This window comes from Halyomorpha halys, unplaced genomic scaffold (assembly GCF_000696795.3).
Source record: "Halyomorpha halys isolate HHAL.00 unplaced genomic scaffold, Hhal_1.1 Scaffold1276.1, whole genome shotgun sequence".
Lineage (NCBI taxonomy): Eukaryota > Metazoa > Arthropoda > Insecta > Hemiptera > Pentatomidae > Halyomorpha > Halyomorpha halys.
Window position 1 is genome coordinate 89,946 of NW_027106957.1, and position 14,832 is coordinate 104,777.

The following is a 14,832-nucleotide window of genomic DNA, read 5'->3' on the forward strand; positions in this document are numbered from 1 at the left end:
TAGTTTAAATAATTTGGACTAATTGGATTTAAAATACTAGTAGAGCTTGAACTAATTTCAACAGAACAAAATTAGTCCAAGCTCTGTTTGTATTTTAAATCCCCCGTAAATTAATAAGAATAATTAATATGACACTAAGAAATAGTTTACCATTACTATTTCTTTTTGTAATGATAATCAGAGCTCAGAATTTGCTATCTTGACAGATATAAGGTAAGGGGATGCCATGTGTCCTCTTCAATCTGGCCTTACGATGCATAATTGAAAAGTCACTCGTAAATAGCTCAGGAATTATCTTGTATTTGTGTAATTTTTATGTGGTTATGGGGGTGATATCTGCTTGATTTAGAGAAATATTTCATTACCAAAATAGTCTTGTAGAGCACTGAATAATCCATCGATACCTAATGTACCAGTATCGATGGATATTCTTTTTAACAAGAAAAAAGCTAAGTTAGGACTGAATGATTAGAACAAGCTAATAAATGAATTTTATAGGCGAATCATGTCAGCCACTTTATTTAAAACTGCCAAATTATTTAAACTAATTAATAATTTAACCATTTTTATATATTAAATAATTTTTAAATATCAAATAATTAGAGAATTTTTAAAGACTAAATTATTTGTAAGCATGATTTTGTCAGGATATACCAATAATAAACGTTAAATATACTAATCCTAACTTAAAGTATGAACTCTCACTGCTGTATTGACAAACAATCTCAAAATATTCAAGCAAAAGATTTTGAGAAGAATTTATGGGCCAATTTTTTATTATATGGGTAACATATGGAGACTTTGAGGAACTACATTTTTTATACAAGGATATCCATGTGGTCCAATTCAACACCCAAAATAGAATGGCTTGTCCATGTAATAAAAATGCCTGATTGCAGAATGTCCAGCAAGCTCATGTAATGGCTCTTATTTGGACGAGAGAGAAAGATGTTGGATTGATCAGATGAGGAGGATCTAAGAGTATTAAGCTTCAATGGATGAAATATAAAAGAATGGAGCAACATTGTGAAGGAAGCCAAGGCACACCCCCTGATTTCATGCTGTGTAGTTTACATTCTACAATAAAAATAGTTAATATTATTGTAAAAATATTAATGCAATAAAATAAAAAATGTTGCTATAAGTTATATTCAATTTCGAAAACTCATTGGCATGAATATAGAACCAGATATAATAAATTTTGTTCATTTCTATTTATTTACCTTTGACAGTTTGCTCTAAATGCTTCATATTTCTCAATGCGTCGTATGTGAGACCTCCGTTTAGTTTAACTTGTTCCATTACTTCTTTTCTCAAATCATCCTGAATTTCAGGTTTTTGGCAAATTTCCAGCATTGCATACACCAGCAAAAGAGCAGTTGCTTCAAATCCAGCAATTAAAAATGATTGGGCCTGAGCCATTAATATGTCATCTGTTATTTCTAAAAAAAAGAAGTAAAATAATTCAAATGACCAGTTGGTGTTTTCGTCAGTTATGACCAAGGCCCGGATCTTTATTTAATTTTATATTATATATTTGCATGATTTTTTTAAACCACTAATCAAAAATCGTTCTAATATTTGCATACTTGACAATTGTTGGAGAGAGGAGCTTTTCATTATTAAAAAAAATTGACTACCCCTTCTCCACAAAAAATAAGATTAAAAAAAAACAATCACTGGTTTGATTTTTTAATAATATATAGAGAAGCTGTGTATTGAAAACCCTCCAAAAAACCAAAAGAAAATAAGCTTCCTGATTGCTAACAGAATGTATTAATATATTAAATATAAACAATTACTTCTATTATTATAAAAAATTAAGAAAATATATATCTACAAAACTAAAAGATCTTATCCCCAGTCAGAAGAAAATAGCAATAAACAAAGAAAAAAATCTTAAAAGATAAACCAATCTTATTGTTAATCTTCATTAAGATATAGATGGAGAAGAAAAAACTAAAATAAATAAATCGCGAATTTTATATAATAAATGGAAACAAAAAACCTGACTCAAAATTTACAAATACCAATTAATTGCATGTAATTAATGTAAAGAAACAAACCAAATATTTCTGCACTGCTATCATTCAACTCATTTTTCAAGTAGTCATCAGTAGAATCTAATGTTTTTAGTTCAATATTTCCTTTTTCCTTAAGTTGCATCATCATTTGAATAAAATCATTTCTTTGAATGTCATTTTTTTTCCTATAGTCAATAGCATTTCTAATAATATTGCAAAAATAATTTGTAACAGATCTTGGCTGGAATGAAAAACCAAAAAATTTAGCAACTTGAGGAAAAGCAAAGAAAAACCAAATCCTAACTAGATTTCTCCAATTAGGGTCATTAATTTGTTTTCCTTTCGCTCTAAATTCTGATTCTGGATTTTTGAGTACTCCTGGATTTATCCCAAAAGCTGCTGACCTGAAACAAAAAATGAGAGAGTTTTGTATTTATATTTATTATATCTATGAGAGAATAATATATTTCTCTCATCTACACACCGATTTTGAGTTTATTAAAAAACAGTAATTTTTAGAACCACTATGTTTTCTCTATTATGAAAATTTTAATATAATTTGTCCAACTTTAATCAATAATTTTCTAAAACTTTAGAATTTAAGTTTAAATCCAACTAAGAGAAATTTTATAAGATAACTATTTTGGTTTCCTCTTATTACCTATGGAAGGAGATGGTATGCATTTTCAGTGGGCCTAATTTTGTTTAACAATTATTTCTAAATTCTTTCCAAAAATGTAACAAAACTCAATGAATTTTTCATATACTGAATTAATGAAATGTTTTCCTACTTTGATACTTACCCAATAATATCCATAGAAAATAACCCCATTGCTTCACGAACATCAATGTCATTTGCCTTATTTTTATCTAAGTACTCTAATAAACCATCCCCAACTTCATTCATAACATCGTACATAGTCTTTAGTTTACCAGATGTGAATAAAGGAGCCATCTTTGTCCTGTGTGAGAAAAATAAATTTAAATTGTAAATTAATTAGTTTAGATTTAACCAATTCCTGAATAAACCATGATTACTGTTATAAAACATTATTTTTTTATCAATGTTTTACACTCAAACCAGAAATATTTCTCCTGTTTAACACTGCTCTCAGATCTAAAATATTGAAGTTAAATATAACTAAATTCCTAACTGATTCTTAAAATTCTTTAAAACTTTAATTTATACTTACTATTTCTACTTTTTATGAGTCTTCAACTTTTGCACTTCTACAAATTGAGGGGGTTCTTGGTAATCAGGAGGAAAGTAGGAACGGGGTTTCGAACCCCTAATCTAATCTTTATATTACAATTCCCACAATTTATCCAAACAACTACACTGACTGCCTCAAATTCTGATAGGTATAAATGTCATTGTTTTATTGCTTAAATACAGGAAGAAAAGAGGTTTTATTAAAACTATTTAATCCGATGCTCTTAGTAATACCATACTATTATTAATATTAGTAATAGCACACAGATTATCTTGATTCCAGTAAGGAAGTCAAATCATACAATAAGTGGGAAAAAGGTGATATTATTTATTCGTTGTTCTGGTTTCCAATCAATTAACAATTACTTTTTTCTCAGAATTTTTATTAATTGCTTATTGAATTAAATATATATTAGAAGTAAACAGCAAAATTTTAGGCCATCTCAATCTCTTTATAGGTTCAATTATCCATTTATTGAAAGAATTGATATAATTGAAAATATAAATATCTAATCTCAAAGAACAATATAAATTTGACTTACTTTGTGTTGTTTATTTTTTCACTGATCATTCATTCAGTAAAAAAGAGTTCAAATGAGCAGTATGACAAATAATTAATTTTAAAATGTAATAATTAATATTTTCTATCTCTCTCTATTTATTTAATTAATATTACTTTTTTCTATAGTTATAATTGAAAAACTTAAAAATTACCTGAATGCTCTCCACTTGTTTCCAGTCATCACAAAAAGTTGGTTGTCTAAAGGATTCTTTTTTTCATCTACTTCAAATCCATGATCAACAAAATGTCCAAAATCTTTGATCAATACTTTTTGAACCACATCGTTATCTCGAATAAGAAGTCGTGGTGTCAGAAATTCATAATATCTTTAATTTTAACATTTAAAACATTAAATTCATTTATGAATTTTAAAATAAAAATAGTTGCATAATGATTTTATACCATGTAACATAAATTTAAAAAGTAAATATTCTTATTACGGTTCAAGAAAACTAGCCATGAAACAATCCATTTAATTAATACAAAATAAGCATGAACTGTTTTACTTACCCAATGGCTGGTTCATCTGGATATGCATTGTAGATATCTTCCATAATCTCACCAACATTTCTCTTATTTAAAACCATAGGTAAGCAATTTCCAAAAACAGGAAGTGCCGGCAGACACTTTACTCCTTGCTTTTCCCAATATTTACTCCTATCGTAAATCCATTTAATTATATAGGCCAATATTGATATGCCTAAAACCAGGAACGCTATTCCAATCATCCTATAAAAAAATAGAAAATTTAATTCACTGGTTATATGTAGGAGTTAGTGAGATTAAAGTTACATCCATTTATACATATCCTTAACTGCTAATGATGTAGCTCCTAAGAACACATCCAAAACGAGAAATTGATCTATTTTAAATTTTTTTAAAAATTAATTGAATTTTTTTAAATAGATTGAAAATCTATGAATTTTCATAAAAATATTTTGTTTATATAGATTTATTTTAATTTATTTTAAAACCATAGGTAAGCAATTTCCAAAAACAGGAAGTGCCGGTAGACACTTTACTCCTTGCTTTTCCCAATATTTACTCTTATCGTAAATCCATTTAATTATATAGGGCAATATTAAAAGAGGAAAAGCAAGATTGATATGCCTAAAACTAGGAATGCTATTCCAATCATCCTATAAAAAAAAATAGAAAATTTAATTCACTGATTATATGTAGAAGTTAGTGAGGTATAAAGTTACATCCATTTATACATATCCTTAACTGCTAAATACAGCTAATGATGTAGCTCCTAAAAACACATCCAAAACGAGAAATTGATCTATTTTAAATTAATTAAAATTTTTTAATTGGATTAAAAATCTATGAATTTTCATAAAAATATTTTTTTTATATAGATGCTAATAGGAGAATCAAGAGTACAAAAGAAATTCTAGGGTGGAAGTTTTTTAGGAGGGTATGAGACAAATGTGGTTATTTTTGTTACAAGTACATAATTTGTTTTTCTGAATATAATATAAATATAAGCAAGACTAAATAACCTTACTAAATAAAGTTATACTTTATTATATATGAACATATTTATAAATCCCTATTATTAATTATAAGTTTTTTCAATGTTTTGCTAATAACTATAAAACTAAGGATTGTTTGGAGATAAGTTTAAGGCAGACAAAATTTCCTACATAATGTTTACGCTGTTACATTTTATTTTCGGATAATTGGTGACGCAACTAGAGAGCGCAATAAAACAGTCCAGACATGGAAGATTAAAATAGAGCGTTTTCAAGAGAAAATATTAGAATTTTTGATTTTACATGTTTTAGGGTGCTGGATCGGAATTGTAGGTTTTCCACTTTGCAAGCTGGCGGATTTCACTACGAAAATAGGAAAAACAAAACAAATTTTTGTAAATGTTTTTATTTCTTCAGTTATTAACTCGACAATTAGTTGTTTTTCGAACATAAAAAAATTAAAGCTTACAAAACTTCCCAGAAAATGCGTAAAATATATTTTATTTTTGTACAGTCATCGATACCGCTTTAAGTGCATGTACCTCGCGCACGCCCCTTATCCCCAGATACTATAGTTTCAACAGAACGAGCATCTCAATACAAAGGTAAGTACTTCACAAAGACCTTCAAGTACTCACGGTAGAAGAAAGTAGTTCTCTGTTTAGATTATGTTTCTCCTTTACATAATGCATTTACTAATTCATGTCTATTTTGTGTTTTAGAGGCATTAGAAAATTTTTTTTTAAGTACTTGAGGCCTCTTTTCAGTTCTCTTTTAATTAGTAAAATTTATAAGACTTTGATAAAGCCACTGTCCTGCGAGATAGAAAATTTAAAATACGCATCCTAAATAACATGTGGAACTGAATATTATAAATTATTATGATCGTTAAACATAGCAATTTTTTACAATAATAACAACCTTTAGTTGATTTTATTCATGTTTTGGGTATTTATTATTCATATTAGTCTGAACTTTTCTGCATATTTGAATTTTTTTTTGTATATTACATGACATATTTCAACCTTTTTTGCTGCATATAAATCCGGTTTTTAGTCGCAATAAGTATTTGATGTATATCTATAGAGACCATATATGTCTCCCTATGGTCTATTTTTCTATATTTATTCTATAAACAGCTATTTTCCAACCAAAACTTCACTTTTTTCATTGAACCATTTATATATTGACTTAATTTCACCATGAACGACACTAAAATATATATCTATTTTAATTAAGGCTCGTTTTCATTTAGACTTCACCCTACTTTAACTGTACGTACTTATATTGACAGTAAACCATAAGAGTTAATAGTCCAATAACAAATAGAAAAGAGACCAACCCTTTAACGAAAACTAGGGTATTTATGCTATTCTTCAATTTCGATGTCATTCAGGTCCACAATTGGCTAGACCGTGGAATCAAGGTAGAAATGCACTTGTGTGGCAACAAGTTCGTCAGCACACCGAATCACAATCAGTGTGGAGTGTGTGCTTTGAATATGAGATAAATTCTTGGATACTTAGTGTGTCAATTTATATTTCATTTTGGTCTTTACTATAATCTAAACTATAAATTTTAAGTAAAAAAATTTAAAATTATTTGTATTAATACAAAAAACTGAAGAATGGCCCAGCCAAAATCAACAATTATCTGATAAGATAGAGTAGTTAAAATTAAATTGAACAAAAAAATACGATGAAGGTCATTTCATCAAAAGTTGTTAGTCACACCGCGTACAAAACTACGCCATTTCTTCATGTTTATTCCAGTGTTGTATTGATTACAAGTGTTTGATATATAATTCAAGGTTTTTGTTTTATATATTTAAATTTAGAGTTAGTTCTTACAATTATTACAGATTTGAGTATTTAAATTACGTTTCCTTGCTTTTCGAACAACTATTTTCATAAATACTCGTAAATCATACCTTTAAAAATATAAAAATACCTTTAATTTTGAACCTTGGCGATAAGTTTTTTGCCTATTGATTTTTTTTTTTTTTACTAGTTTTACTAGTTTCATTAAATTTTATGTATATCAATGTTTATTTTAAATTCTACTTAGAACTATTGTCAGGAACTTATTTTTAAAAGATATCTGGATATTCTAAATTTTTTTTACGTCAAATATAGTGGTTTGATTTGACTGAGGAATAAAAATGATATACTTAATAATAGTTCGTATAATATTTTATTAAAGTTATGTAAATATACAGTACATAAAAATAAATTTAAAAATACTAATACTAATTTTTAGTTCTCCCATACTTTTTCTGCACGCAGTTTATATTTACAAAAGAATATGTACTAATTTCCGACAACCGCATGTGCTAGAATATTTTGAATAATATATTTTATTAACATAATGAATATAACAGAATGATTTATCCTTTAAATTTTAGTGTAAAATTAAATGCAATTAATATGTAAATAAATACATTTATTTTAATTTATTCCTCTTATTTTTAATTTACGTTAAGAATATTTTTTTCCTCGTAAACCAATTTTATATTTATTTGTAAATTAGACATTGGATTATATCACTAGAAGTGAATAAAATTTTCACAGAGGAACTGATTATTATATTTAATTATTTTTATTTTGCTTTTTTCTTTTTACTTCTTTTAGATTTAATTGAGAATAAGGATTTATTTTATTTTGTTTATAGATTATATATTTATCTATATTGCAGGCTAGGTATAAATTAAATTATTATTATTTTTAATTTCTGTTTAGATCCTTTTCTTATAATTGATCGTGTATGTTATTCTGCAGGAACCCTGTCCTAGAATAAAATTAATTTTATATTCTATTCTATCCTTAACATAAAACTATTTTTAAAGATATATATCTCATTTATTCATCCTTGAGAGTTTAATTAACTTCAACACTGGTTTTGTTATAACCACAAAACGAATTAATTTACGAGTGGAGAACTTCATTAAAGTAAAAAAAAGGATTAAACTTTTATTATCGAAATAAAGCAATACATGCTTCTTATAAAAATTGAATATTACGATTATAAACTTGAAACTGCAAACATATTAAAAAATATTTCGAACTCTAAAGAGAAAGTAAACCATTGAAAAAGAAAATAATAATTACACACCCAAAACAAGAAATTATAAAAACTTCCTTAAAGGAAAAACGCATGATAAATTCATGGTTTATTTAAATACCTAGTCAATTTCTGTTTAATTGTTTCTTATAATTACTACCATGGCCAGACTATTCCCTTCTCTGTTATCTTCCCAAAGATATAAGAAATTTATAAACTCAGTTAAAAATATTACTTCTAAAAACCATTGGGGTATTGACGAAGAGATTTCAGGGATTCAAGAAATTCGTTTCCTTAAACTATAATCTTTATTTTCAGTAATTAATCCTCAGGTATAACTTTTTTTTTTGAGACCTCTGGTTACAATTTGTTTTTTAAAATTAATAAGTACGAACATGCCCTTGCAAGGACTTAATGTAGCATTAGATAAATCTTGTCTGTCTTGTAGCAACAGAAAACTCGCAGTATATGTAAACATATTTGCAAGTTTTCACCCTAATACATTAGATTCTTATAAGCAACATAATATTACCAAGATAGGCTATACAATTAACTTATAATCAATATATTAAGTAAATGTTTACTTAGTTAGTAATTCATTTGCTCCAATCGGCAACTTCACTTCAGTTTATAAGTTAAACAGCACTTAATTATCAGTTAAACTCACACCACTGGAGGTGCAAAAATGAAGCGGGGGGGGGATGCATATATGTATGTGTGTTTATATGTATAAGAAACCTCCTAAACCGAGTTCTAGTGGGTTTTAAAACGGATACAGTGCAATGCACCATTATTCTTCCAATGTCTTCCATTCTGCACTAAGATTAATTATTTTAAATTCACAGGAAAATATAAAAAAAAAATATTACAAGTTACACATATAGATTGTTTTGGTCCAATGGTGAATATAGTAAAAAAAATTCCAACATCCTAATATCAGATGTTTATTTACCAAAGAGTTATGAGTTCTAAACACTCAATGAAATATCTTCACTGTACTGATACCCAAAAATGGACAAGTATTTCGAGTAGTTAATTATATCAAGTATTAATAAACATGAATGTTGTTCATTTTTTAAAAATTAAAGAATTTTTTATAGTAAACAGATTAGAAATTTTGAAATTGGGATGTTATTATTTTTTAATAATTTTCTTCAACACGATAAGACAGTATAACAAAAATGTACATAAAAATACACATTTTTAACCCTAGTAACCTTAGTAAAAGTGTTTTCCCTTCAATATAAAAATGTCTAATTTAATAATCTCTACAATTTATTTCTATACTAAACATTGAACCGATTTCTTCTTCAAAGTAATTGGTGTAAGATAGCTTAATGGATATAACCTGAATATTTCTTTTGTAATATGTTTTTTTCTTTAACCGATACTTGATAGAAAATTGAATTATCAATCTAAACCAGGGAACGTTGTTTGAACCAGTTGGAGTTTCTTCCCTTTAATAATCGAAGGACTCTCTCTTAACTGTGAAATTCAGCAAAACTTGTTTTCAGCTAAAAAAAAAATCTTTATGACTTAATCTGAGTTGATAACAATGGATCACATTTTCAGGCTCACATGCGCCAAAACTGGAAATATATTTATTTGAACACAGAAGTATTTTTGTTTTTTGTTTTTTTAGGAATGCTGAATCCGAATTTAAGGTTTACCAGGTCACCAGCTAGTTTCAAAACAAATATTTATTTTTTTATTTATAACTAAATTGTGTTTTCAATATAAAATTAAATTAGTCAAAATTTAAAAAAAAAAAAATTCTTATATTAACTTAAATTTTTAATTTTCGGCCAATCCACAATGGCGCTAGAGCGCACTACAGTAGTAGTATGTAACTTATGTAGCATACAGTTAATTCATCAGGATCTCAAAATTAAAACAAAACATCTTGTAAATAAAATCTTCAATGCTATTGTAATGCAAAAACATTTCTCTCCTGAAGGAATTTAATAAAGATGAAACTTTTCAATTGTTATTGATTAAGATTTAAAGTCGTCTTACCTATCAGTTCCTTATCGACTCACAGGGATAACTGTTAGCAGTATTGATATCAGCTGGAACCTGTTATAGATCCGATTCCCCAGAAGATCTGAACAGTTCTGACCTTCAATAGGAAATGGGAGCGGACGACTCCGAGAGGGGGTATAGCTATTAGGGACTACTTCTGATGCAATATCTTATCATTTCAGCGGTTGGCTACTCATTCAAGTGGACGCCGATATTTGGAAGGGATAGAATATCTAGTTTATCAAATATCTTCATTGTCTAGTAAAATTTATAAAAATACGTTTCCTAACACTTACAAGACTGAGTCTAAACTTCCAATTAATTATAAGAGACACATTTACATGACCATTACTACACGGAGCACCTCTACTATATTTCCTATACCCAGCAGCCCAAAAATCACTACAACAATACCAGAACAACATACTACAGAAGATTTGCAGAGGAGCATCACTAGAGACACACATCCATAACGAACTACAATTAAAAACAGTACAACACATCAAGTTCTTTGACAGTCTCCCTGCTTCTCTCAATCCACTATTCCGTTCAATCACCCATCCCCCTTCCTGCGAAGTGGAAGGGCCCCAAAAACCTCACCCTACCTTAACTCCTTTCTTCTCTTGCACTCCCTCTCCCTCCCCTACTATTTTTCGACTTCTAACTATTATTATTTACTAATTATCTTTCGTCTTTAATTACTAATTCTTCTAATTTGTTCTTCTTGGCTCAAAATTACGCGGAGGCGCGTCACCTCCAAATACTTTAGTAAAAGTCTCACAGAATGGACTCATCCAACCTCAGCTAAGTATTTCACTATATACCTTCAAGTACCAACGGTAGAAAAAGGTAGTATCTAATTTGATTTATGTAACACATACATAATGCAATTTACTAATTCATATTTTGTTTTCTGTTTTAGAGGGATCCGAAAATAAAAGACAAAAACATGACCATCATAAGGCTTATTTGGTCTTAGGAGTTGAGCTTTGGGCTTCATTAAAACCATCGATTTCCTCTCGAATCCAATACTTACAATCCAAAATACTTAACGCTCTTCACTTTGCCACAAATAAATGTACCACAGGGACCAAATGTTGTCGATTTGGCCAGAATCAGACATCAATCCTTTCAAGATATACTCCCAAATAGTATGACTTTTACAGAGTAAAAGTCTATTACTTTCACGGTAAATACGAAGAAAATAGCTAATCTTGTAAGAGGTTGTTTATTGCCATAGTGACGGGAAGTTTCTATGGTTGGGTTAGAGCTGAGTCAGCTGGCGTGGGCGAAGCAAAGATTTTTTAAATGGATTTGCTATTCCTGAAATTATTATCTATATTTTTGTTCCTCCTTTATATATATTTGGAACCCATTTTTGTTAACTTTCTACTTTATTATTCTACAGTCGGTTTTTAAACTTATTTAAGTGGTGAATTCATTGTAAATCACTCGCCAGCTAGATTGACAGTTGATTTGTCGATGTTGAAAAGTGTTTTCTTTCCTGTTATAATTTTTTATTATAGACTGTTTACATCGGGATCTGCTCGTGCTATACTGCAGGTGTCCCGAGTGTAATTTTATGATTATAATTAAAATGTGTGGAAAAGGGGGGGTGGAAATTGTGAGACACTTTATGCTCATAAAAACATGCATGTACATTTTTCCTTTATTCAATTAGTTAGTTCCCTGGAGGGGCAATAATGATTAATATGAGTTAGTTCAGAATTATTATGTATAATAGTATCAGAACAGAGCAATGGGGTCTCATGACTTATATAATATTACGGCTTATCTGGTGAATGACGTTTTCGCCGCCGCAGTAACGTCTTCTAGCCGCTTTTTCGTCCAGGTTGTGCTGTGGGCTAATATGGTGAAAACCATGTGATCGCCTCATGTCTGAAAAGACGTCTTTATACCTCCGTGGCTGGCCAGCGTGTCCTGGACCGTGATGGTAGGGGTAGGCCAGGTCCTAGCTTGCATGATGCTTAGGCTGGGGCGGCATTGCAGTCGCAGCGTCTTCGAGGCCTTCCGGTGTCCGCGGAAAGGGGGGCATCAGAAAATGAGACCCTCAACCCCGACTTTATATAAATTCGAAAAGCAACGACAAAAATCGGATTACTTAAATCCGACATAGACCTTGACTATTTGGGAATTTGTTTCTCGATCTGATACTTAAATAGTACAGAAAGAAGTCAGTTTGTGCATTATTTCACCCGATGTACCAAACAAACAATCTTTAGTTAAATTGTCTTGATTGAATTTTGAAAATAGTAGTTTTATTTTTTATTTTAATCCTAAGAAGTTTTTGACATTGAAATTTTCGAAAAATTTAAGTAACAATTTGCTCGGTACGAAATACATATCGCCTTTTAACTGCAGTGTAAAAAATTAAGCTGTTTTGAGTTATTAACGGTACAGCTGCAAAAAAATAAATTCAGTTTATACCCCAAAGGAGCGTGGTAGTTGCAGTGCTACTAACTAGGACCGGGGTCCAAATCCGGCTGTTGCACATAAATATTTATTCTATTACTATAGACATGAACCAACCTTGTGGGTTAAGAATTCTTCCCTACTGAGGCACACACAGCTTCTAAAAAGTTGGGGGAAAGGGGAGAGGAATTTGGCGTTTGACCGTGATCGTTATAAATCACATCTTTTGTTGTTAAAAAAACAATACTTTCTTACCAAAGTACTGAACCATCTGGTCCTTCATGCAAAGTAATGGTACCGATATTTTTTTATTTTATTTTTTTATTTATTTATTGATATTTACAACTGTACATAAATACATCAAGTAAATTTGAGGAAATCATAATGGTATGGTACAAGCAAGTAGAAAAACTACCCATTGGTAGCACTCTAAAAAATTTTTACAATATAAGGTCTCGAGGCCATCTTCTTTTCAAACGCCTCGGAGGATTGTCCGGAATAAAAGAGGAAGCAAGATAAGAAACTAATGGGTTTGAGTGGTTAGGGAGATTGTAATGGAAGGATTGATATCTGGTTCGGGCTAGATCTGTTATAAATGGAACATTTAAGGTCTTTGTGGATGATTTTATTTGTGACAAAGTAGGGAGCATTTAGGATTTTACGAAGGATTTTGGATTGTAAGGATTGGATACGAGAGGAATTCGAAGGTTTAGTAGACCCCCAAAGCTCAACGCCGTATGTCCAGATAGGCCTTATAATTCTCATGTAAATTAGTCTTTTGTAATGAATTGGAAGTTTGGACCGTTTTTCTAGTAAGTGCTGTAATAGTCGAAATCGACGTGCAGTTTCCTGTCTTTTCAGTGTTGTGTGAGGATTCCAGGTTAGTCGTTTGTCCAGGTAGTCCAAGGTAGCGGATCTGTTCAACAGGGGTTATTGAAGTATACTGTAGGGCAGTCAGTAGGTTTACGTTTAGGGTAAAGGTAATTTGATGGGATTTGTTGGAATTTATTTTAATCCTCCAATTACGACACCATTCTTCGAGGGCTGTGATATGGGATTGAAGAGTTTGGGATGCAATTAAAGGGTTATTATTAACAGCGAGCACACATGTGTCATCGGCATTCGTGGTGAGGATAGTGTTACGATTGGTTGGGATGTCTGCTGTATAAATTTTGTAGAGGATGGGACCGAGAATACTCCCTGAGGAACACCTGCGGACTGAAAGAAGAGGGATGAATAGGAACCATTGTGGTTTACTTTAAATAATCTTTCAGTGAGAAAATAACGAATAATGAGAAAGTATGTAGGAGGTAGGAATTTACGGAGTTTGTAAAGCAGGCCCTGGCGCCAGACTCTATCAAAAGCCGGTTCTACATCGAAAAAGACTCCCACGCAGTACATCCCGCGCTCTAAAGAAGACGAGACAACGTCCACCACACGATGACATTGCTTGATAGTGGAATGAGAGGTTCGGAATCCAAATTGGTGATCTGGTATTATATGATTGGAATCAAGGATGCGGTATAAGCGTTTTAAAATGAGTTTTTCCCATCATAGGTCATAGAGAGATAGGACGGTAGGAGGAGCCAGTATTCTGCTGGCTTAAGGGGTTTGGGAATGATTTTGACTATAGTTAATTTCCATGGGTCAGGGAAATATATGTTGAACGGAGAACGGCGTTATATATGTAGGTGAGAAATAGGATGGCTTTTCTAGGAAGAAGTTTTAGGATATGGGATGTTATTAGGTCATATCATGGAGCTTTGCGGTTAGGTAATCTCTGAATGAAACTGGATATTTCTGATGGATGAAATGCTTTAGATGGAAGGGTCATTTGGAGTGGTAGTTCTGCTTCAATACATTCAAGAATGAATTGGGTTAAGGATATCAGGATGCGGAATAAAGGTTTTAGAAAGGTGTTGTCCGAATATTTGCGATTTTTCTTCGTCAGTTCTGGTCCACCTTTGGGATTCGGTGAGAAGAGGATAGTTAAAGTCTTTAAAATTCAGCAACAAATAACAACAACAAATAATGATTTGT

General features: G+C 30.4%; 1 protein-coding gene across 1 annotated transcript in view; it reads right to left on the reverse strand.

The window, feature by feature from the left end:
- Nucleotides 1-10,506, reverse strand: part of LOC112210705 (probable cytochrome P450 6d5) — a gene marked incomplete in the record, with an annotated part of 34,071 nt that extends 23,565 nt beyond the window's left edge. Inside the window, 6 exon segments of the mRNA XM_024360714.2 lie at nucleotides 1,224-1,442; nucleotides 2,067-2,428; nucleotides 2,828-2,986; nucleotides 3,952-4,125; nucleotides 4,310-4,528; nucleotides 10,354-10,506. Coding sequence (XP_024216482.2) covers nucleotides 1,224-1,442; nucleotides 2,067-2,428; nucleotides 2,828-2,986; nucleotides 3,952-4,125; nucleotides 4,310-4,527 — 1,132 coding nt within the window.
- Nucleotides 10,507-14,832: the final 4,326 nt, after the last annotated feature.